Genomic DNA, 24,072 nt, shown 5'->3' on the forward strand with positions numbered 1-24,072 from the left:
TTCTCATGAAGTGTCTCTTCAGTGAGAAGGGCACGACCAACAGGGACTTACATTTTCATGATGACATGTGCTTACGGGGTGTGCTATGATGTTCTGTGACATGTAATTAGCATATCACTGCAACTCACCTACTTACAGATGTATAAGCTTACCATTTGTGGTAGACGCAAAGTCTTATCTTCTAGCTATTTTGAGTACAGACTTCATTACAGACTATACTCCTACTCCATGCAAAACGTCTAGACTTTGTTACTCTTGTCACTTGGACACATGCTGAGTTTCTCCCTGTGCTGGTTGGTTCGTTTTTGTTAACCAGGCAAAAAATAGAGTCACAGTGGAAGAGGGACCATTGGAAAAATGTCTCTATCAGACTGGTCTGTAGGCAAGCCTGTGGGGCATTTTCATAATTAGTGACTGAGTTGGGAGGGTCCAGCCCATTGTGGGTGGTACTGCCCCTGGGCAGGTGGTGGGTTTGGTTGGTACAAGAAAGCAGACTGAGCAAGCCATGGGGAGCAAGCCACAATGTATCATTCTTCTATGGTCTTTTTTGATCTCTGCTTGAGTTCCTGCCCTGACTTCCCTCAACAAAACATGCCTGTGAGCCAAATAATCCTTTTCTCCCCAAATTGCTTTTATTAAGTGTTTTATTGTAGCAACAGAAAGGTGGATTAGTAGAGTCCCCTAGTACCCACCCCCCACTCCCATTCCTGGCTCAGATCCTCCTGAGCAAGAACAGCCTGTGTCTGAAGGTGCCATTCTCAGCCTGAGCCAGTTGGATGCCAGTCCATCCAGCAGAGTTGGTTCCACTTCAGAGAAGATCTCTGTGTCTCATTCCTTCATCTGTTCCCTCGAGAGACATCTTCTGACTGCCTAGACAAGCCAGGCAGCTTGTTCTCAACACTCAACTGGTCTCATGGGAGTGTCGGCACTGGGAACGGTTATGGCATACAAGGGAAGGAGGGGCTAGTGTCCTACATGGGCACCTTGAAGATATCAAAGGGGAAGGGGCTCCTCAGCTGCCTGGGGGGGGGGCTCAATGGCTGTAGAGCAAAGTTCTGAAGAATGAATGAGATTTGCTGGCTCAGGCCAGTGGAAATGATTCTTTCTGAAGCAAACACTGGTTTCTGTAACATCCACGGGCCCTTCTATCATCCATGCATGCCAGAGAGACTCAGCTAACGGAGCCTAGAATGGATCCAGATGCGTGTGGCACCTGAGATAAGTTGGTCATCATAGTAACGAAAAGTGACATTTGGTTGTCACTAAGATGTCTGTCTGCTCAACTCTTTGTCCCTAGCCTTGGTTCCACAGACTTATGTCTGAGCTCTCAGGGCTTGGTAGAGTGGTTTCTTAAGGGGCTATGTGAGTCCTTGGGGGCGTGACCAACCTGCTTCAAAGAGACAAAAGCGGGCAGGGGCGCAGACAATTCCCTCCATGAGCTAGTATTGCTGTGGTTCTTCAGGGTGCTCTAGGAAGACAGCATAGCCCAATTCCATGGACGATGGTGCCTTGGGGAGGACGTGACCTCTTTAGCAGGACCTGGAATAGCTTTTCAGACAGTGGCGACCAAGAATGTGCCAGAGCATCATAAACAAAGGCTAACAATGTAGCTGGTGAGCTGCCCTGAGATCCCAAGAAACACAGGGGAGGCAAACAGTCATGTTTCCCATCTGTCATCTGTGGTCCCTAGGGTGTCAACTGCCCCATACCTCCAGCAGGTTCTTTGTGGTCAGAGATGGCCTGGGACAGGAAGGAGGTGTGAGGGTCCCGGGCTGAAAAGCTAGCTGCCTGTGATAGACTGGTTCTTCACTCAGCGTGCTGATTTGTGTGGCAGGCTCAGAGCACTTGAACGGGACATGAAGACAAGAGGTACCCAAAGAAGGAACCTATAAGCCTGTGTTTATCATCACTGAAAAGTAAACTGGGAAATTCCGAGGAGAGCCTCTGCCTATAAGTAAGCCTTATTTGTGCATTACACAATAGCATGCAAAAGAATTAAGAAGAACATGGTGGAACCATGAATTGACAGAAAAAGGAAGAGCATACTTAGGAGAGGAACACAGCAAACTGTGGGGTGAGTCTGATGCCATCCCACAGAACAGTATCAATTGTCATGGAAACCTCTCTAGAAGACAGTCTGGAACAACCAACACTGAATTAACAATGTAGGGCCAGGAACTGGCATCGAAGAGGCTTCGCCTTACAGCTACTCATATATTGCTTGGATAACCTTAAAAAAAATGGAAGAGGCAGAGGTAGGAGGATCATGGAAAGTTAAAGTCCAGTCTGGGTTATGTAGAAAGTTCTAGACTGTCCAGAACTACATTGTGGACATGTCTCTAACTCTGAGTAAGAAGGATCAGCAGGATTGCTGAGTGGGTAAAGGTACTTGTCATGCAAGCCTAGAGACCCGAGTTCAATCCTGAGCACCATGTATTGGTGCGAGAACAGAATGGACTCCAAAAAATTGTGCTCTGACCTCCACACACATGCCACAGTGCATGTCCCTACAGCATGAGTGTATTTGTGCGTGCACACACAAACATAATAAACTAAAATTTAAAACCAAGTAAATAAAAAATAAAAAAATGGATTCACTTTAACTCTCTGTGTTTTCCTTCCTGTATGTGTATGTGTACCTCATACATGCTTGGTGCCCTCAGAGGTTAGAAGAGGGCATCAAACCCCCTGAAATTGGAGTTGTGGTTGGTTGTGAACCACCATGTAGGTGCTGGGAATCAAACCAGTTCCTCTGCAAGAGTAACAAGTGCTCTTCACTGCTGAGCAAGCTCTCTAGTGTCTGAAAGGTTCCTTTTCTTTTTAACATAAAATATACTAGCAAGTGATGTCTGGCAGGCTCCACTTTGCCCAGTCCACAAGGAGCAAAACTCCTATGCCAGAAATGACAGCAGCATCCAGGTCTAGCATCCTGGAAGGCTCTGCCCCTGCAATTTAGGAGGCCGAACACCATTCATATGGCTGCCACTGCTCTGAGGCCGGCTTGCACAGAGCTAACTGCAGGGCCATGCCGGAACTACAGCAAGAGTTTCTGTGTCTCACTTTTTATTTCCTGAATGCGGATAGGAAGGTTGAACACTCGACCTTAACACTGAACCTTGTGTAAACCATTTCACACAAACCCTGGGGGGGTTCCGTGAGCAGCCTAGAAAACACTTGCCAGAAGCTGCATTTTGCCCTTCCGACTTGTCAACACACTGCTGCTGAATTCCTCATGAAGTGGTCTTCATCACATTCCTCAGTATTTTTCCTGGTTTGAAACCCTGGTGACCTTCTGAACTTGTCACATGTATATCTCTAGGCACCAGCCTGTCACCGTCCTGTAGCATTTTCCTTGGGAGTCTCTCCTGCTGACCCCTTTACTGCTCTCAAAAAGGCTGAGAGGGGTGTGTGATTCAGGATTACAGCCTCCCTTCAACTCCCCCCAAACCCAGGTGGCAGCTCTTAGTATCTGATTAGCATTTAATTTTCAAAGGGATCTCCGGGGTATCAAATCCAGCAGTCACTGATGACTCCAGGTACTGAAGGGACTCTCACAAAGGTGAAGCAGGTGCCTCTTGGCGTTCGTGGCACGCCAAGGCCAGGTTAGAAGTGTCCTGCAGCTGGAACACAATGACTCAGCTACCAGGGCTGATGGAGCACGTGCCCTGTTTCTGGCTGACTCTGCAGTCCATCCCTTGTGCTCTGATGCTCTCTGCTTGACCTTCATCCACTGTCCCTCCTGTAGGAGAGAGACTTCAGATGCTACAACCCCAAATCGGTGCTTCCTGTCACGTGTTACTACCTCTGCTCAGAGGCATGCAATGGGAAGGGATGTGCACATTAGGTGCCCTCTGAAGTCATGCCACAGAAAATTGTCCCCATGGAATCTTGGGAATGTTCTTCCCTTCAAAACGAGGCCAGTTAAGGTAGTAATACCATATATTTATAGAGAGGACCTAGAGCTAGTGCCGTTTCCACAGTGCCCTCGGCAAGTGTTCATCCCTCCCCATCACTGTCTGCCTCCTTACACAGTGGACCTGCGCTCCAGCCTTCTGACTGCCTGTCCTCTGGGCCCCTCTAGTTTTTGGTAGAAAGCCTCTTTACTCCAGACGGGCTACTCTGCTTTCTTGGTTCTTATGAATGAAACAGACCCACGTTCTTTGAAAACTGAAACAAAACAAAACCAAAGACTATGGTTCAAGAACCATTCTGTGTAAGGACCCCAGCAGCTTAGCGCTCCACGTGTCCGAGTCCCGTGTGGTCATTTGTAATTCTACCCAGAAAGCTTGTGTTCTGCAGCCCTTCTGACCATTTCAACGGTGGCTTACTATGGCACCAGATATTTTCGACTGGTGGACTGCATCACTGACTACCGCTGGATAACCAACTGCCCCCAACATCTGAGCAAAGTCAGGCTGTGCATGTACTATCCATACCGTGCCTGTAAGCTGGCTGCAGTTTGGATGAGCTGGGGAGAGCCCCATCTGGACATGTGCTCAGCTCGCCAACAGTGTGACAAGCTTGAGTCTTGCCTAGCTAGCTCACCCTTCCTGGGGTAGGAAGCACAACGGCATTCCCTTCTTACAGGAAATTTTTCTTTTTTTTAAATATTTATTTATTTATTATGTATACAATATTCTGTCTGTGTGTATGTCTGCAGGCCAGAAGAGGGCACCAGACCTCATTCCAGATGGTTGTGACCCACCATGTGGTTGCCGGGAATTGAACTCAGGACCTTTGGAAGAGCAGGCAATGTTCTTAACCACTGAGAGCATCTCTCCAGCCCCTACAGGAAATGTTTCTTATGCTCTGTGTCATGTCGGCCTAACACCATTTGTATCATGTGACATTTCCTGAGACAATGTGAACAGACACACGTTCACCACAGGAAAGAGAGCACCGAAGACGGCAACATAACCAAGCCCAGCTCCGGGAACCAGTGGGGTCCCCGGGCTTCCTTACAGGAGCAGGGATGACTCAGGCAGCTGTGCCGCCGGTCCATGCTGGCACTGATGGTAGTGCATGAAGGCTGCACCAATGGGATCCCCGTCTGTAGTGAACTCCTAGCATGGCCATGAGCTCACGCAGCTGGGGCAGGTTACCTGCAGCTGTGTGTGTGTGTGTGTGGCGGGGGTGTGGGGGGGGTGTGGGGTGTGGAGCCTCAGGTAAGGGTCTGACAAGTCCTGTCCACCTTTACAAAGGGATGTTACTTACCTGCTGGTAACTGTGACCTGAATTCCTTAACAACCAGCCAAGGGACATTGCATGCCAAATGCAAGGTCAGGGAATGCAGAAGCAGACTCTGCCTATGAGGATCACGCGTGAGTAGACTGGGAAGAGGGACTGAGACTGAGCCACGAGGTGGGTACCCCTAGAGTCCCAGCTATTTCAGAGGGTGAGATGGAGGACACTGGAGGCGAGGAGCTTGAGGCTAGTCTGAACAACATAGTAAAACTCCATCTCAGATCCTGAGAGCAACAGCTCATTCTACCACAGGGATAATGAATTGAGATTTCTGCTTTTAAAAATTTATTACTGGAATTAGTTTTGACTCTACTACTGGTTTCCATTCAATATTTCATTATTACCAGCTACTTGAAGGTTTGTGGACACACACTTTGGATAACTTGACTGATCACCTTTTCAGAGATATTTCTCAAGTCAGCCATCCACGTCAAAGAGCATACGCATTTCAAACAGTGATACATCCTGCCTAAGCCTGCTCCAAAAAGATGGCAGAGCAGTAAGACCCACACAAGACCACGCTGGGTTGATTCCTTATGCTTCTGCCAACATTAGGGCTTTTTTTAAAATTATTTATTATGTATATAGTGTTCTGGGCACCAGATCTCATTGTAGATGGCTGTGAGCCATCATGTGGTTGTTGGGAATTGAACTCAGGACTTCTGGAAGAGCAGTCAGTTCTCTTAACCTCTGAGCCATCTCTAGCCCCCCTTCCCCACATTAGGTTTTATGAGTTAAACCCATCTTTGCTCATCCTGATGGGCAAACATGTCTTGATGTTTGTTAAATGTCTTTAACGTACAATAAAATTGAAACAACTCATTTTATTATTATATTTTTGAGAGTCCCTTGTAGTCCAGTCCAACATCAAATCTTATTTATTTCCTTTTGTACATCTTCTTATGAATGATTCCCTTCTTCGTTTGTACCATCTAAACCTACCCTTGTTTTCCCCTTATTGGGAAAACAAAGGTAGGATGCAGCTGGAATCTTGTCTGCAGCTCCTCTGTGAGTCTACCTGCCACAGCCTCACCTCCCCTGCTAAAGCTGGCTATGTCACAAGAAGCAAAGCATCGAGGGGTTCATGCCCTTCACTGGACTGCAGAGCGCCAGGGCTACGAGGTGGCTGGGGCAGGTTGGAACGCAGGCCAGTCTTCTGTGAAGGGTGACGAATCCGAATCCTGCTCCCGATGATGCTGATGCGGACGGAAGAGGCTGGCCTCAAAAGCTCTGTCATTCCTGATGTCACAAGGAAGTCCTCTCTAGCTACGGGACAGCTAAATGTGTTCTATTTAAGGAACCTTAATTTAAATGCACACACGTCAGAAACCAGTTTCCCTGCTGGCAGCTTCTGGAAAGAAAACGACCAATTTCCCAGCCTTTCTAGTGTGGCTGGAAATGCGTTAGTTAGCTCAGGGAGGACGTCAGGAGCTCTTTGCATCCTGTCACCTTCCTGGTGCAGTCTGATAGGAAACAGAGTCGGGGAGACTATTTTGGCCACACAGGAGGCTGATGATGGGGGAATAACACTAGGAACACTAGGAACACTAGGAAAGTGTTCATGGCACTTTCCTAGTACCCTGCACTGTACCTCACACACACAGGGCTCACCCTGCACAGGCAACTCCACCTATTTCTAGCTCAGAGTAAACAAGGAAGCTTGTGTGAGGAAGGAGACACAAGCGGGAAACCTTGGAGCCAGGATGAGATTCAGCTGCTCGCGCCCTGAAGCAGGTGTTTTTAATTGCTTCTCTGGTCTTTCTCCAAGTGCAGTGCTTCCCTGGCTGAATCCTAAGCAATACCGAAGCTGCAAGATGCTGAACGCTATCACATGATAACGGGAACAAGGGATGAGAGGAACAGATCTCTTTACTCAGCACATCTTAGGATGGGTAGAAGTAGTGGGTTTTAAAGAAAGAACTTAGAAGCTGGGTGTAATGGCATACCCGTAATTCCAGAACAACAACAAAAAAATCTACACAAATAAAATATTAGTTGGGCATGGTGGCGTACACCAGTTTTCCCAGCATTCAGGAGGATGAGGTGGGATTGCCACAAGTTCAAGGTCAGCATGGTCAATGAAACGAGTTCTAGACCCATCTGGAAAGACAAACAGAAGTGACCTCCTAGGATGTACTGTCCAGGCAGTGGCCAACTAGCGTTCAGAAACACGGGGCTGCACAGAAACAGGTTCCCAAGCCCAGAGCTGTTTTGTGACTGTAACTCTCCATGAGTAACTCAGCCAGAACAGGGCCATTTCCTAGGCCATCTAGAGGGCGAGATCTCAGCTACAAGGCCCACTTTACAATGCCCTGTCAGGAGTTCTTGTCTGGCATACAAATCTCCAAAGAAAGGTCACACACCAGAGCAGCTGGAGGCTGTGCCTCCCTGCCATCATTCTTGTCTCAACAAGGCCAACAGCCTAGGCTTGGACTCTACCAGGCCAGAGTCATGTGTCTCCTCAGGCTCTACCCGTCCATCTAGCCCAGCTTACTCGTAGGAAGGTCAGGTCGAGGCAGCTATGGCTCGGTTAGAAATGCTTTGCTTTTGGGACCTATGAAGTATACAGGCTGGTTCTGACCAGCAGGAGCACAAACCAAAAACTGATCATTAGACAGATTACCATTCTCGGGGTGTGGGAGCTCACAACTGTAACCCTGCACTCTGGAGGCCGAGGCCGAACAGTGCTGTGAGTGATACTAGTCTGAGCTACACAGTGAGTTCCAGGTCAACCTGGGTTAGAGACTGAAGAAGCCTTTTCTCACAAAGATGCTGTGCCTCAACCCTGTCCAACCCATTCCTCTCCAGAGCCAACGTTACCTGTCAAATAACTTGTTTAACCTTTCTGTGTTCATTTCTCACACCTCCTAAATAGGCCTCTTTCTCTGACACACCACTTTAAACAGGAGCTATGATTATTTTCTTACGACAGAAGAGCACTGGCTTTATTCTACCCTGTCCTTCCTAGTATTTATTACTATGCATACTCCATAGCGGATCATTAGTTTGTGGGGCTGGGGGTCAAGCCAGGGCCTTGCACTTGCTAGGTGTTAACTGTTGGATAAAACACTTTGCATATGAATTAAGGATGGTGTATTATAATCCTAGCACATGGAAGGCTGAGGCAGGAGGATCATTCTAAGTCTAGCCTGGGCAACAGAGTGAGACCCTGTCTCAAAATACACAACTGAGCAGCCAAAATGAAAAGCAAAGCAAAACAAAGCAAGGCATGGTGCTGTGCACCTATAACCACCTATAATCAGAGGATTCATTTGAGTTGAGGCGTGGCTACATAGCAAGCCTCTGCCTCAGTCAAAAAAAGGAAAAGCAAAGCAAATACACACAAAATTAAATGCCACATACTTACATTTCTTAGTTCCTAAGCACTAGATTGTCTGAAGATCTCACTCGGTAAGAAGCAGTTTGGGGTCTCCTACTTTCTTCTAGAATGTTCTCACCCTTTCCACTGTACTAAGTCAAAATGGACTTCCAGGTGGTGAGACCGGACCAGCCCTTCCCACATTTCCCAGGCTTGGTGGCCACTGTGACCCCCTGGCTCAGCACATTCCAGATGCCATGAAAGTGTAACACAGTGGCAGGAGACACACACAGAATTTTGAATTGCCTCAGCCATACCTTGTCTCTTTAAGGAAATGCGGGATCATTAAGCCACAGCCTGTAGAACTGCAGAGGCGCCCACAAGCAAAAGTTCGTGGGAAGAATCCTATTAGGGCCCCCAGCAGGGCTACATGGAGATGCATGCTAATGAAGACCTGGGTGCCGATGCTTACCACGCTCCCCAGGCCACACGGAAACTGAAGACGAGAAGATAGCCACTTCAAGCAATTCCCATCACCTGCTTGGAGCGGTATTAAAGCGTTTCTAATGATTGGAACCGCCTCTAGAGTGTGCTGAAATTTCGCTGAGTCAATCATGATTCCACCCTGTTAGTTACCTTCGAACGCAAAAGTGAACAAATCAGTATTGTTATTTGAAGACAGGATCCTGCTACAGAGCACAGGCTGGCCTCACCTCCATCTGTCCTCTCCAGCCTCCTGGGATTACAGGCACTGGCCACCACATCCAGCTTCTTAAACGTTTTAATTAGAAGTCAGATCTTTTAAGGGAAGTTTTGCATCTGTTTGTATATGTTTACTATGACAGGTTCTGCTGTTGCTAGTTCTAAATCTACGTCACCTACATTGTAAAGAACATATGCAGACTGCAGGATCCTCTAGCTTCACGTGCTAGCCCAGGCCCTTGTGGTGGGAGGGGTCTTTTTGTTTGTTTTTGTTTTCTGATAGAAATTTTACATAGGGGCAGAAATAATAGTTAAGAAAATAGCTTTATTTCTCAACCTGCCACACAGTAGTTTCTTACAGGTCAGCTGCAGTGTGGAACCTTAAAACTGCACCAACAAACGCTTGACTTGTAACATGAGACTTCAAGGGTTTACTGTGCCCTTTGAAAAGGCAATGGTTACATCATGTGTGTGTGTGCGTGTGTGTGTGTAGTTCACCAAGCTACGTAGACCTTTCAGTGCTAGTATATTTTATTATCCAGTCTTAAAATCATGTCAGTATAACCACTAAATCTCAAAATGCCCTCCCCCCCTTGCCCGTGTCCTGTCAGGGCCCGCACTCTACTGCAGAAAAGTAAAAGACTGGGAGGACAACATGAGACAGGGACTACAACCGTGGGAAGGAGGGCTGGGCCTGGGAGGGAGTGGCACTGGCCAAGGAGAAACCCCCTGTGCCACCCGGCAGTGTCTTCTGGACACCAGAGCCCTGGAGCCATGGCACTCACTACAGCTATGGTTATCTGCACGAGACAAATACTGGGAAGCCTGGAGCTCACATGAGAGGAGCCTTATTTTCCAAAATTCTAATTTTAGCTTCTTGAGTCTTACTATTTGTTAGCAAGGAACGCTTCCTTCTGTTTTACTTGTCATGGCGTGAGCGTTGTTCTCTCAAGTGAAAATGATGATGTATTAAAAGACAGATGGATTCACAATGCCATGGCACAGGTGGTTTCCCTGGAGACAAATAATCAATGATCTTCCCGGTTCGTTCTTGGGCCTCCACATTTCAACTGGCGGCGACTGGTGTATATGGGTTCACTTCTGCTACCAACATGACGCAACACGATTTCAGATGCTACCATTTTGCAATTTTGCCCTCCCGAACTCTCTCAGCTTCAGACGATCATGGGGCCTCCCCTTCCCCATGATATACAGGTGGTTATTGGTTGCTGAGGAATAGATTTCATTGGGTGTTGGAGTCACTTCTGAGTTGCCCATGCTCCTGTAGGTAACTCCAATTAAACTTGGTGGACTTGCTTTCTCGTCTGCTGTTCAGCCCGAGCTGGAGCGATTAATGTCTCTCTTTTGCCCCAGGAGAAGTGCACGTGCACACAACAGCTATTCCATTTATTTTGAAAATTTAAAAAGTGGACCAAATTTATATCACTCCACAGACAACGAGGCTATGAAGAATCAGACATGATGCAAACAGGTGAATAAGCAATTGTTGTCTCTTAAATACTCCGGCAGAGGGAGCCTTTAAATTTGGGCTAGGGGCTGGAGAGATGGGGCAGCAGTTAAAAGCACTGACAACTCTTCCAGGGGTCCCAGGTTCCATTCCCAGATAAACATGATGGCTCACAACTACCTATAACTCCATTTCCAGGGGATCTGATGCCCTCCTTCTGGCCCCTCAGATACCAGGTATGCATATACCCATACAATAAATAAACAGAAACCTAAAATGAATAAATAAATAGAGCTCATCCCAGGTTACCTTTTGGTTTAACATTCCCATAGCAAGATTCACGCTGTCATGGAGACCTCATTTTTACTGAACGCATACTTTGTGCAGAGAACACACTGTAACTTAGTTGCCGTCTTCCTTCCTTTCCTGTTAACTTCCACTAATCAAACGAATTCAGTGGCAGATCATTTTTATGTATGATTCAGCCACAATCTGGACCTGGAAGAATATGAATTACTTGCTATCAGCCAAGATGCTGAGACAATATATGAAAAATGTATTAGGACGGTCAAACGAATTATAAAGATATTTTGAACTGCTTATTTATCATTCTGCTTGGAAAGCTTCGCTTTAAAGCAAGGAGACACTCAAAATCAAGACGAGGTTAAAAACCAGACGAGCCCTTCAAGGCAACAATGCCCCGCTGCCAGGTGGGCAAGGACGCACTAAATATCCTGCGTCGGTGTCTGAGGCAACACTGCTGACATGACATAAGCTCAGCCAGCCCCTCTTAGAGATCTGGAGGTCTGCCAGACCCCTGAAAACTCCTTCAGACCCTGGAGTCACTCATTCACTGAGTCACTTTGTAGTTTACGGTAGAGCTGTGACACTCCAGCTTTTAATACTTCTGTTGACACATTTCTGTTAGGGTTGTTGAGATGGTTTTGCTATGCGTGGTGACTTCCCTCACCGTTCTGATCCAAATCAGGGCGGAATTTTTAGCTCTTGTTTTTTTCTTTAGAGAGAGGGTCTCTCTCGGTAGCTCTGGCTGGCCTGGAACTATGGAGACCAAGTTGTTTGGAATTCAGAGATCTGCCTGCCTCTGCCTCCCACCCGAGTGCTGCAATTAAAGGCGTGTACTACACCACCAAGCTTGGCCTGAGAATTGCTTTTTGGTTCACAAAGGATCAGCATATAAGTCACTTGGCCCTCTGGGCTTGTAGGGAGTCTATGCAAGGCCTTGGTCCTAAGGAAGGAGCCCTGGATAGATCTCTGCAAGGACCCTGGCCTCAGGAACCTACTTCCAGATTCTGTCCCTCCTCAAGTTTCTAAAACTTTGCAAAATAGCACTACAGGCTGGGATCAAAGACCAACACCAGCCTTGGGGGATATATCGAGCTGTACCAGGCTGGCCTTAAACTTGCAATCTTCCTGCCTCGGTTTCTGAGCACTAGGATGACTAGTGTGCTATGATATTTGGCTCTTGCTTATCCAGGAGTTTGCCACTCCTCTTGGAGCTTTCTGAATTTAGGGGATAAAGAGCCACAAAGTTGCAGTTTTCTAAATTTCTTGAAACCGAACTGTAACTGTTTGGACATGCTTAAAGTAGACAAATTGAAAAATTACCTTCTAGTCAACCCTCCATCAGCACAGATGGACCTGCAATTGCTTCATTCGCTCCATGTTTTTGATTTTAAAAAGCAATGTCCTTGTAACCTCTGTCCTGCTGTGCCTGTCTTCTCTGCCGTGACCAGTCATGAGTCCTAGGAGGCAATTGTTCTCTCATGGCTGCCACTAAAAATACATGTATTCCTTTCCTAAGTGGCTTTTCTACACAGATTATAAACCTTACCTCAATTTACTTCACCCAGATTTTACCTCAGTCTCACCTGAGGAAACATGGTCCCTGAACACTATCGATGGGTTAACCTGATATTCTCACGGAGGTGGAAAGCCCACAACTCACTATGGAGCCTGAGAGCAGCTGGGGAGCCCACTGCAGATGGGGGCAGGGAAGTACCGTTAGTGGTGTGAACCACGTCTCAATTACCTAGCTGCCATGGGGATGCAAGAGTAACTCCAGGAGGCTCAAATAAACAAGGTGGCGTCCTAGGGGCACTGAACCAAAACAGCTGCACTCAGTGCCCACTGGGCACTCCTCACTCTTGACTCTCATCACAAATTGTCTCCTTACGAGAAGAGAGCAGGTCCAGACGACATCTGTAGCTCTATGAGCTAATTTCAGTCTTTACAAATGACCCAGGTTTGGTCTCCATGATGGTGGTGGATGGCTGACAAGTCTGGCTATTTCTCTGGTTAAAAGCTCTTAGCAGTAGCGTAATATTCCGTCCTGCAGGAGGGGCTATGAAGCCCTGAGACTAATCTTATGTAACTTCATGTGAGACCCTGGTTCTTCCACCCTAAGGGACAGGTACAAGTGGGACACATAGGTAAATTCCAAGAAGGTGATTAAAAAAAAAATGCTGTGGGACAATGGTTTTGTACCCTGTAAAGATTTGTTACTTGTATTTTAATAAAACACTGATTGGCCAGTAGCCAGGCAGGAAGTATAGGCAGGGTGTGCAGAACAGGAGAATTCTGGGAAGAGGAAAGACTGTCTGCAGTTGTCACACAGATGCAGAGGAAGCAAGATGTGACTGCCTCACTGATAAAAAGTACCAAGTCATGTGGCTGACACAGACAAGAATTATCAGTTAATATAGGATGTAAGAATTTGTTAATAAGAAGTCTGAGCTACTAGGCCAACCAGTTTATAATAATGTGTGCCTCTGTGTGTTTCTTTGGGATTGAACAGCTGCGGGACTGGGACTGGTGGGACAGGAACCTCTGTCAACAGAAAGTAAACAGACTACTTCGGAGGTGAATGTAATAGAATCAGAAGCCCAATATCGCCATTGGCTACAAAGCAAGCAGAAAGTTGGCTCGGACTACATGAGACTCAAACAAAACAAAACAAAACATCCAGACAATTTTCCCCTAAGGAACACTTCCACACACATCCCAAATGCCAAGGACCTAAACTGAGCTCAAAGCTCTCAGAAACCAGCTATTGGGAAACTGTAGAAAAGTGGATGCCCATCCTCAGACAACAAACCCATTTCATAACAAGCTTACCTAAGGAAAACAGCAAACTCCTCAATTCTGCCCCTAATAAAATCCCTCCTTTTCCCTATCCTTTGACACAAAAGCCCCAGCTTGAAACCAGCCTCACTATGTAACCTATGCTGGCCACAAACTCATAAAGATCAACCTATCTCTGCCTACTGAGTGCTGGGATTAAAGGTGTGCACCACCATGCCTGGCAAAAGGGGTAATTTTTGAGAAATACTTTTTTAAATAGTAGAAAATATTTATTCACTGAAAGGTGATGTGGGAGTCCCCTTTGTGTGCTGTGATTACCATTAATGAATAAAGAAACTGCTTTGGACCTATAGCAAGGCAGAACTTAGGTAGGCAGGGAAAGCTAGGGAAAAAGCAGGGCGGAGTCAGAGAGAAGCCATGGAGCCGCTGGAGACAGATGCTGGGAACTTTAGCCAGTAAGTCACTGTCATGTGGCAATACATAGATTAATAGAAATGGGTTAAATTAATATGAGTTAGCCAGTAAGAAGGTAGAGCTAATGGGCCAAGCAGAGATTTAATTAAAACCGTTTCTGTGTGATTATTTCAGGTCTAAGCTAGCTGGGTGGCCAGAAACCAACAAGCAGCCTCCTCCAACAGAAAGGAAATAAGAAGAAAAAAAAAAAAAAAAAAAAGGAAGGCCGGGTCATAGCTCAGTGGTTCTCTATCATGGGTGAAGCCCTGAGTTAAATCTCAATACTGCAAAACAATACAATACAAAATCTGATGGGTTATCTCCCTCCGCTGACAGTCCAGTTCTTTTCTGCTGTAGCCCTTCTTGTATTTCGTAAAGGCCAGCCTGCTGAGGCTGCTCATTCATTCTGTGTTCCTGGGAAGAGCTCCTTCAATGAACAACGATAATACTGTCACCTCCTCTTACTGAGGCCCTGACCTCAACACCTGACCTGTACTAACATAACCGGCATCTTGTGAAGGGGTGTCGGGCTAAAGAAAGACTAAGAGCACACTGAGATCTACAGCTGCGTGGGAACCCACCCACTTCAGGACTAGTCTGAGCTCCTACTGGTGTCTAGTGTGGACAGACAACACGCCTGGTTCACCTGCTGGAATTACTGCTTCTTGAAATTGACACCTTCCTTGACTTGTTAAATGTTTATGACCTCACAACAGCAATCAGTGCAAAGAGGAAGCTTTCAATTCTCCAATAGTTAGACATTTTATTGAGTATTTTCATTCTTCCAACTGAAATAACATGATTTCTAACATTAGCAGATGCCTGTGTGACCTGGTCTGAAAGGCAGCATTTGAGAGGCATCTATCCATCTCAGCCTCGAGGAGTCCATCACACCTAGGGTAAGTACTGAGGTCAGACTCCCCGGCAGTGCTATCTATGGCTCGAGAACACTGAGAAGAGATAGCTGAGCTGCAGGTGGCTGGAGAGGACAGGCTCAGCCTCTGCAAACAGGACCTGCAGAAGCCACTGCTCTGTCCTGTCCACTGGCTCTCTGGTCTTAAGATATCCTGATATTATAGCAAAGGATGCAACTAAAAACTGTTCTTCCGGAAAGGAAACCTCCAACAAAACAGGGCTTTGTCCTGCTCGTTATTAAAAAGAATATATAGTAAGAAACTTACAAATATATAAAAGAAATCCGGAATTACTACTGTTTCAAAAGTAAGCTGACTTACTCAGTCTGGCAGGAGAGGGCTCCCTTCAGCTAGTCTGCCAAGCAGGCTTCTGCGACTAGGGTTCCACAGCAGAAGCAGGAGGAGGACATGGTCCTCCGCTGAGCTCCCTACTCTATTCTACACTTACTAGCCAGGAGCTGCAGCCCTGTGGAGCCCGCCTGATCCCATGTTAAAGACCGAGAGTCATGTGTGCTTCAGGTTTTGTGGCAGCTGGAGACCAAGATGGTCACTGGAGACTGTAAGTCTGAGTTGAGCTGTTCAAGGTCAGGGTCACAATGAGGGAGCGAGGATCCTTCTTATTCTTGTGAACGGTGATCTTTCCTTTCAAGGCTTCACCTACAAAGTAAGGCAGAGCACACAGTAAGAGCAGTAAGAACGTACCATCCAGTGGGTCTCTTGTTCTGTCGTCACAGAGGCACAAGACATGGCTGCCGGCCTTCAGTGTCCTGCCATGTAAACAGGAGGAACCACAGAGGCCCAACAGTGAGCACACACCAGTTCCATGAAACCACAGCTGTTACAGGTAAGCAGGCTTTCTTGAAGACTCACAGGGATGCCTGAGCCTTTCTAGTGCGAAACCTCATTTCACTTCCCCCATCTCTCTGCAGTTACAGTGACAAAGCAAGGCTGACAGTGGTGTCCTCACCATTCCCTGCTTTAATAAGGCCACTCCAATTCCTCCCAGATCCATTCTCCTTCCCTCCCACCTAGCTTGGTGTTCTTTCTTTGTTGTTGTTATCTTTGTTTGTTTTTTGTTTTTTTGAGATAGAGTTTCTCCGTGGAGTTGGAGCCACTCCTGGTCTTGTAGACCAGGTTGGCCTCAAACTCACAGAGATCCGCCTACCTCTGCCTCCTGAGTGCAGAGATTAAAGGCATGCACCACCACCACCCAGCTTGTTGTTGTTATTTTTAAGACAAGCTCCTGGAACTCACTATATAGATCAGGCTGGCTTTGTACTCACAGAGATCCGCCTGCCTCTGCCTCCTGATTGATTAAAGCTGTGCTCCACAGCGCCCAGTTTGTTCTGTTTAACCCCATCAAGTCCAATTTGTGCTGCTCATATCTCATATATCCTTAGATGTCGGTGCCTTCTATGGAGCATGAGTGACTTGACCAGGGACTCCAAAGAAAACCGACTGCTCTCTCGCAGAAGCTTAACAGTTGCCAACAGCTCCTCAGCTGGGTCTACTTTATTGTTTTTGTTTTCTAAGACAGGGTGGCCTTGAAGTCATAGAGATCCACCTGCTTCTGGCCCCCTTCCACACATTAGGATTAAAAGTGTGTGTCATCATTCCTGGCCCAACTTTATTACTTTGAGACAGGAGTCTCTCACTACACCTGCACTCACAACTGGGCTAGACTAGCCAGTGACTTCAGGGATCAGCTGTTGCGGATTTTTAATCTGGGCTCACAGGCACACGTGGTACTACACTTGGCTCTTTATGTGGGTGCTAGAGATCTGAACTCTGGTCCCCACACTTGAAGGGAAGACACTTCACCAGCTGAGCCATTTCCTTTTGTAGTTTTAAATTTTCATTTCACTCCAATAAACTTGGTCTGAATTTATCATTTACTGATTCAGAAACTGAGAAGATGCCACTTCATGAATTAAATAGACTTGTTTTGGTACATAACACAGAGAAAATGGAACTTATGCCATGTATTGACATACAACCATGAAATATGGAGGATATGCATGGGGTTGGACTCAGCACCATGTGGACCACATTCTCCCCACTGGTCTGTGGACTCAGCACACCCTCATGAGCACCCCAGTCGATAAAATGTATATGTGAATGGAATGTGATAAGAGCCGAAATAGTTTGAACAAGCTAGAGGATCAACGTTTATAAAGATGGTGTCCTCCTGACTTAAGGACAGACACATAGATCAACAGAACAAAGCGTGCGCTCAGAAGGAGGCCCATATGCATATGGCCCATTAACTTCCGACAAAGGCACCAAGGTAATTAAATGGAGAAGGACAGTTCTGTCGAGAATGAAGACGGAACAACTGAAAAGATGAATCACTAACTCTTAAAATGAACATGAAATAGATTAGAGACCTAAAGGTTGTGAGCAAGCCTGAACATTTCAGAAGAAACACACATCGTTGTCAGAATCAGCTGAAGTTTTAGGATCAGCACAAAAGGCACATGCTATCAATGGCTGACAGTAAAACTCATCAAACCTCTATTCTATGGCTATTCTTTGTAAAGACATGGTAGAAACTGGGATGAAGACATCATCAATGCACCTACCTTATAAAGAACACAAACAATTCTTACAGCTAACTGACAAAAAATAACCCACCTAAAAATCCAGCAAAAGGGCAGGATGTGGTAGCACCCAACTACTGCCCAGAACCTAGGGGCAGAGGCAGGACCAGGAGGATAGCAAATTCAAAGTCAGTCTGGTAAAGCCAGGCAAGGACACAGAGAGAGACTGTCTCAAAAATCCAATTCCTCACAAGCGCCACACAAATCCCAATAGCAGATGAAAAATGCTGATGTCATCAGGAATCAGACAAATGCAAACTACATATACAAACACAAAGCTGGGCAGTGACCCAGCCATAATCCTAGCACTCAGGGGGCTGAGGCAGGAGATACTGGACCATAGAGTGTGGCTGTCTCAGGGACACAAAGACAATGAGGAAAGCACAGAAAAAATTATGCACCCAATAGAATTATTTAAATGACTGCCTTTATTTGAAACAAACAGGGGCTGAGAACTCACAACACTAGGAGAAACATTAAGCATAAACTGCCTTAAATATGAAGCTGACATTGCTGCTGTTCTCATGTTTGAAGATAAAACAAAAGATCTATCTCTCTTCCACAGCAGCCATTTCAAAGATTAGGGTGCAATACACACTTACTGAAGTTAATTAAATGGTGTGAAGGGTCACAGTGGTAAACACATAATTCATACTGCTGAGCCCCCTTCAACTGTCCGCACCTAACTGAAGTGCAGTGGCTGTCACAGCGGGCTAGATAAGAGTAATTAGTCAGTGTCAGGCAGATACAAATAACTGATGCTGCTCAGAGTGTACAGCAAGCTCTTGCTGGATGGAGAGAAAAAGCTGGAGCAAGCTTGTGTCAACAGCCTGAGCAAGCTTACTGTGTGTGTAACCAGCCCGAGCAAGTTCACTGTGTGTGTAAGCATCGAGTGTGTGTAAACAGCCTGAGCAAGCTCACTGTGTGTGTAACCAGCCCAAGCAAGCTCACTGTGTGTGTAAGCATCACGTGTGTATAAACAGCCTGAGTAAGCTCACTGTGTATGCATATAGCCCAAGCAAGCTCACTGTGTGTGTAAGCATCGAGTGTGTGTAAACCGCCTGAGTAAGCTCATTGTGTGTGTAAACATCAAGCAAGCTCACTCTGTGTGTGTAAACAGCCTGAGCAAGTTCACTGTGTGTGTAACCATTGAGAAAGTTCACTGTGTGTCAACAACCTGAGCAAACACACTATGTGTGTAAAGAAACAGCCTGATGACAACCATATTTTCAAATTTAAACATGAAACAGATCAAGATTTGTAATACAAATTGTTGTGTAAGCTGTGTAAAAAAAAGTGTATTGTTTTCGGATACAAAGAAACACCACACATTTTAAAAGGATGTCTTCTGCAACTAAACTCCATCCTGGCGACAGCCCCCCCCCACCAAGCTGGAGCACCCTAAATTCTGAAGTGGGCTGTTTCTTTGCAAATTTTTTTTTTTAGAACTAGCTTGTAAATAAAGCAAACCAAAATCTAGTGAGTTTTGCTCCTAGCCAAATGAATTGTCTGAATTCTTATTTCAGATACATTCTCAGTGGGAGAAATTCCTTATTCGCAGCTTTTTCCCCCTTTTTTCTTTTTTCTTTTTCAACTATTATTTCTTTTTTCTTTTAAAATTGGAGACAGGGTCTTGCTGTAAAGCTCCGCTTGGCCTGGAACTCTCCATGTAGACCAGATTAGCTCTGAACTCAAGAGAGCCACCTGCCCCTGTCTCCCTAGTGTAAACCATCAGGTCCAGTCGTCTTCCTACTTTCTAAGTATTCAGTCTACCCTCGCAGGGAGTGAATTTAGTTTACCAAACAACACTGGCCATTGTTGCAGACAGAAGCAGACACAGACATATGCACATGTAAACAACACAGGCAGAGTAACTACACGGCTATACTGAAACATGCTGCATCAGTGTATGTTAGTGCAACACCGATAATGTCAGCACTCAAGAGGAGGCCAAAGGATCAGAAGTTCAGCTATCCTCACATAAACAGTGAATTTAAGGTCAGATTGGGCCACTTGAGACCCTGCTTCAAACAAACAAACATCTTGCATGTTACATCATGGATACCAAAATTCATAAATTGTAAAATTTTCAAAATAGACTCTTGGCTTGAACTCTACCTAAAATCTCTGCCATGCATAAAACCACACATTGAAAATTCTTTTCAGCCATGCAAGATAAAACAACCTGCTTAAGTCCAGCCACACAGTAAGGTCCCCAAGCACACTGGAGCTGGCAAGATGGTCACACAGCAGCGAGTTAAGTGCCTTGGCATGGTGCCACCCTAAGTGACAGATGAATGGGACCTAAGCAAGTAGTCTTACTGTAGTCCCTCAGCCACACACTACCAGATAAAATCGAAAGGCTAAGGACTCATGCCATTAGAAGTCAGCACAGCATATGGCGACACAAACATGCTGTTAGAACTCGACACACGCTAAGGGGACACAGCAGCAGATGTGTGGACAGGCTGACCTGGAGAGGACAGGAGAGGAGAAAGCCACAGACTGAGGACAACCAGCAGACTCCCAAGAGTGAAGAGAGCAGAAGTGGAACTCTATACACAAAGAAGCCACAGCAGCTGCAGACAGAGACGACTACCTTGAATAAACCCAAGGAAGTTCTTAAGAAAGTAGGACAGTGAACTAAGAAATGTCATCTCTGCAGCTCCATGGTGGAGCGCTTGCCAAGGCATCTATGACATCCTGGGCTTGTCCCAAAGCACCACAAAAGCCCCAACAAGAAGATGCAGCTGGGGCATGAGTTAGTCTTGGGCCCTGAAAGGGTGAAGCTGGAAGACAAGAATGTTTTTTAAAAAACAGCTTTGGGAAAATCTGAATTTTATCTGGATGAAACTATCCAACGAGGGAGTTTAAAATTTTGATGGCATATATAGTTGTCTTGCCAACATTCCCTTTTATAAACCTGCCAAAAGATGATCTATTGACCATGCGTTTTACACAGTTTAAAGCCTTTAAATTTTACGTATCTAGATCTGATGTTGGTTCACCAAGCCTAAGTGAGGACCTGAATTCAATCCCTGGGACCCACACTGTGGATAGCAGGAACCAACTCCCCTAAGCTATCCTCTGACTCCCACATGGGTACTGTGCCACGTGTGCACCTATATATACAAATAAATAAAATGTAATACAAGTTTTGATAAAAAACAAATGGTATCTACAATCCACTGAGTGTGCTAGTCTCTGTGTATGGTGCAGAGAATATACCAACCAACAGCGCACCTCTCCATTCATGAGGATTTCATTTCTCTCAATGTTCTGTAGTTCTAAATGTACAGAACTTAAAGCATTTTTTTCTGTTTTTAAAACTACATTTATTTAATGCATGTACATGAACACACGCTTATCACTCTGTGTGTGTGTATATGTGCACATGCATGCGGTCAACAACTATGAGTTGATTCTCTCCTTCTACATGTGGGTCTCAGGGACTGAATTTAGATTGTCAAGCTTGGCAGTAAGCACCTGGACCACTGAACCACCCTGCCAGCCCTCTGATGTGGATCTGAGGCTCTGCTTTCTCCATTTTCTCTACTAATACTTTTGGTCCTGGCTTATAAGGTGCTTTGTTCAATCTGTTGATCAGCAATTTATGCCATTTGCTTTATCTTAACTCTCAATGACTTCAATCTGCGGGTTCTAGTTATTATCAAGTGGAGAACATGTACCGTGTCCTATTTTCTGCCCTAGGCCTCTTCTTCCTGCTATTACCCTGAGGACAGGCATTTAGAATGCCCCTATGCAGTGAGGGATTCAGCTTGTTTGTTAAATCTCCCTTATTTTGACATCTAACAACCATCTATATCTATCAGTCTATCATCTCTATCACTCAATCTATTATCTATTTACCTACTATCCATCTATTTATCTATCTGAGAGAGACTTTTTTCAAGGTAGTATCTCACACAGCTCAGGCTGGCTTTGAACCCACTATGAAGCAGAGGATGACACTAACCACCCCATACCTCTACTTTAGGCATGCTCATTCTTAAACAACAAACTTCTTGGCTCTATTCATTCAAAGGTGTTAAGTTGTTGGGCTAGAGAGCAACCTGAGCACAACCAGCTTTATAACATTAGGAAAAGCCTGAAGGTGAAGCACACACTAGTCATCTTCAGGGTTGTAAGAAGAATAGATAGAATTTCAAATTCTTGCCAGTTATCAAGTATTTCTTTGAAATTAAGAGAGAATTTGGAGAAGCAAGCTTAAAAGCTATCTTCATCCTCGCGTATAAAACACGTGACTTTAGAGTCCTAGAATTAAGATGACAAGCTGGCTACAAGAAGGACCTTCAAGTTTTCATGCAAGGCCAATGTGAGCACAAAAATGAAAGTAGAGTTGCATCCAAAGCCTCGTCTGTGTTAGTGTCGGGTCAGCTGTGCTACGCTTCAGCTTTCTTCAGAGAAAATGGCACTATCAAGGTCTCATTCCCACAGACAGCACTGGAACCTGAAGTGAGAGGCGCCAGCAAGACGTCACTTTCCTCTAACAGCTCCTCTGCACCTACATTTAATGTACGCAGCGACAGTGAGACCAAAGCTATCTCAGAGGTCGGGAAACAGGAAGCAGAGCTTAGCATAATGGTGATATGCAGCCCCACTCTGACGCTGACCCCTGTGTAGCCTGAGAAGTCTGACAACTGTCCAGAGCCATTCCCATCTAGCACACAGAACTCATGCTCCTGCTGGAGGACACTTCCAAGTCATGATGCGCCTCCCCCCACACCTTCCCTGGGTGTTTTCGGCGGTCTCAGCACATGGCCACAGAAACGATGCCTCCCCCCACGCCTTCCCTGGGTGTTTTTGGCGGTCTCTCAGCACATGGCCACAGAAATCTTTACAGTGGTTTGCAGATGTGAAAACCAGCTGAGATGGCAGAGAAAAGATGGTAAGTAAGCATGGCAGCTACAGAGAAGAAGAGCAGTGGGCATGCAGGGAACCGAGACAGGAGGATTGTTCTGAGCTTGGAGCCAGCCTGGGCTTTAAAGTGAGACCTAGTCTCAAAACCAAAACAAATTACTTGATACAGTAATTACTATGTCAAGTAAGTAATGCTGTGTGTGTAAATGCCACTCAAAAACAAAATGAGAGAAACCGAGGCTGGAAAAGACCCTTGCAATCCCCCACTTCCATGAAGATTGCCAGCTATTTGCATACATCTATGTAGAGAAGCTGAAACCACCGCCTTTCCTCTACTGGAATTCTGCTATGCTCCTCTAAGGACACGTGATGACTACCATCCCCCAGAATGAAGGCAAGGTTTCTCACCTGCTTTCACTGGAAACGGCTTTTCCAGCAGAAACACTGTCTGTTTCCAGTGTGTTTTGGTGCTCTGAGGGCCCGTAGAGAACACGACCTGCATTGGTAAAGTTCGGAAGTATCTGATGAAGTACACGATTTTTAATATCATGGTACATTAATCTACTACATCAAATACAAGCTGCAACTGCTTACAACAGCAAAACGCTTCTGATCAAACACCTTAGGGCACAAATCAAACAGAGTACTCCATATAATTAATCCTTATGAATAACTCATGATACTTACTCTGCTGTGGCAATTCTTCTCAAAATGTATATCAAAGTACCCAGCGACTGCCTGTGGTTTAAAAAAGAATATGATAGATTATTAAACTAATTACACGATACAATCATTAACTATTCCGTCTTTTAAGACTTGACACCTTAGAAACTATCTCAAAGCCTAGACACCTCATAACTGACTCGTCGCTATTTTTCCAGGAAAAGACGCTGTAAGGAAAATGAAGACCACAATTGGCTTTTCCCCATAGAACTGTGTGATAATAAGGGTAACAAGGCTAATCAAACAATTAATAAATGGCTTATCAGAAAAATAGTCAAGCAAGGCTGCCCCAGGTAAGAGGCTAGGCAGAGAGGCCCAGCTAGACTGGCAGAACAGACTAAGTTGAGAAACTGGCAGACAGCAAGGGAGTCACCCTGCGCCCTCCAGCTCTCCTCAGACTTTAGGCATCTGTAGCTAGGCACGGCCAGGCATAGCCAGAAGTGCCAGAGCTCAGTCCAGACTGTTTCACAAAAGACGCCATCTGTGAGATCATGGCTACAGTTGAGGCTGGGTCACAGGAGAAGCACTCTTTTGCAACTACTATTGTTTTTTCATCTAGTTTGCCCAACTTTAAAGCAAATTAAAATAATTTTGTGAGCCGGGCTGTGGTGGCTCATGTTTTCAATCCTAGCACTGTGGGGCAGAGACAGGCAGATCTCTGTGAGT

The 24,072-nt window shown here is 45.7% G+C and overlaps 1 protein-coding gene across 2 annotated transcripts in view; it reads right to left on the bottom strand.

Moving 5' to 3' along the window:
- Window positions 1–15,025: 15,025 nt before the first annotated feature.
- Window positions 15,026–24,072, bottom strand: part of Prmt3 (protein arginine methyltransferase 3) — a 74,081-nt gene continuing 65,034 nt past the window's right edge. For both annotated transcript variants that reach the window (XM_050122120.1, XM_050122121.1), the window contains 3 exons: window positions 23,371–23,421; window positions 23,092–23,179; window positions 15,026–15,859 (listed from right to left, as the gene is read on the bottom strand). In XM_050122120.1, coding sequence (XP_049978077.1) covers window positions 15,750–15,859; window positions 23,092–23,179; window positions 23,371–23,421 — 249 coding nt within the window. In that variant the 3' untranslated portion in view covers window positions 15,026–15,749. The remainder of the gene's footprint in view (window positions 15,860–23,091; window positions 23,180–23,370; window positions 23,422–24,072) is intronic.

This window comes from Alexandromys fortis, unplaced genomic scaffold, assembly GCF_014885135.2.
Source record: "Alexandromys fortis isolate MF-2015 unplaced genomic scaffold, M_Fortis_MF-2015_v1.1 scaffold_170, whole genome shotgun sequence".
NCBI lineage: Eukaryota > Metazoa > Chordata > Mammalia > Rodentia > Cricetidae > Alexandromys > Alexandromys fortis.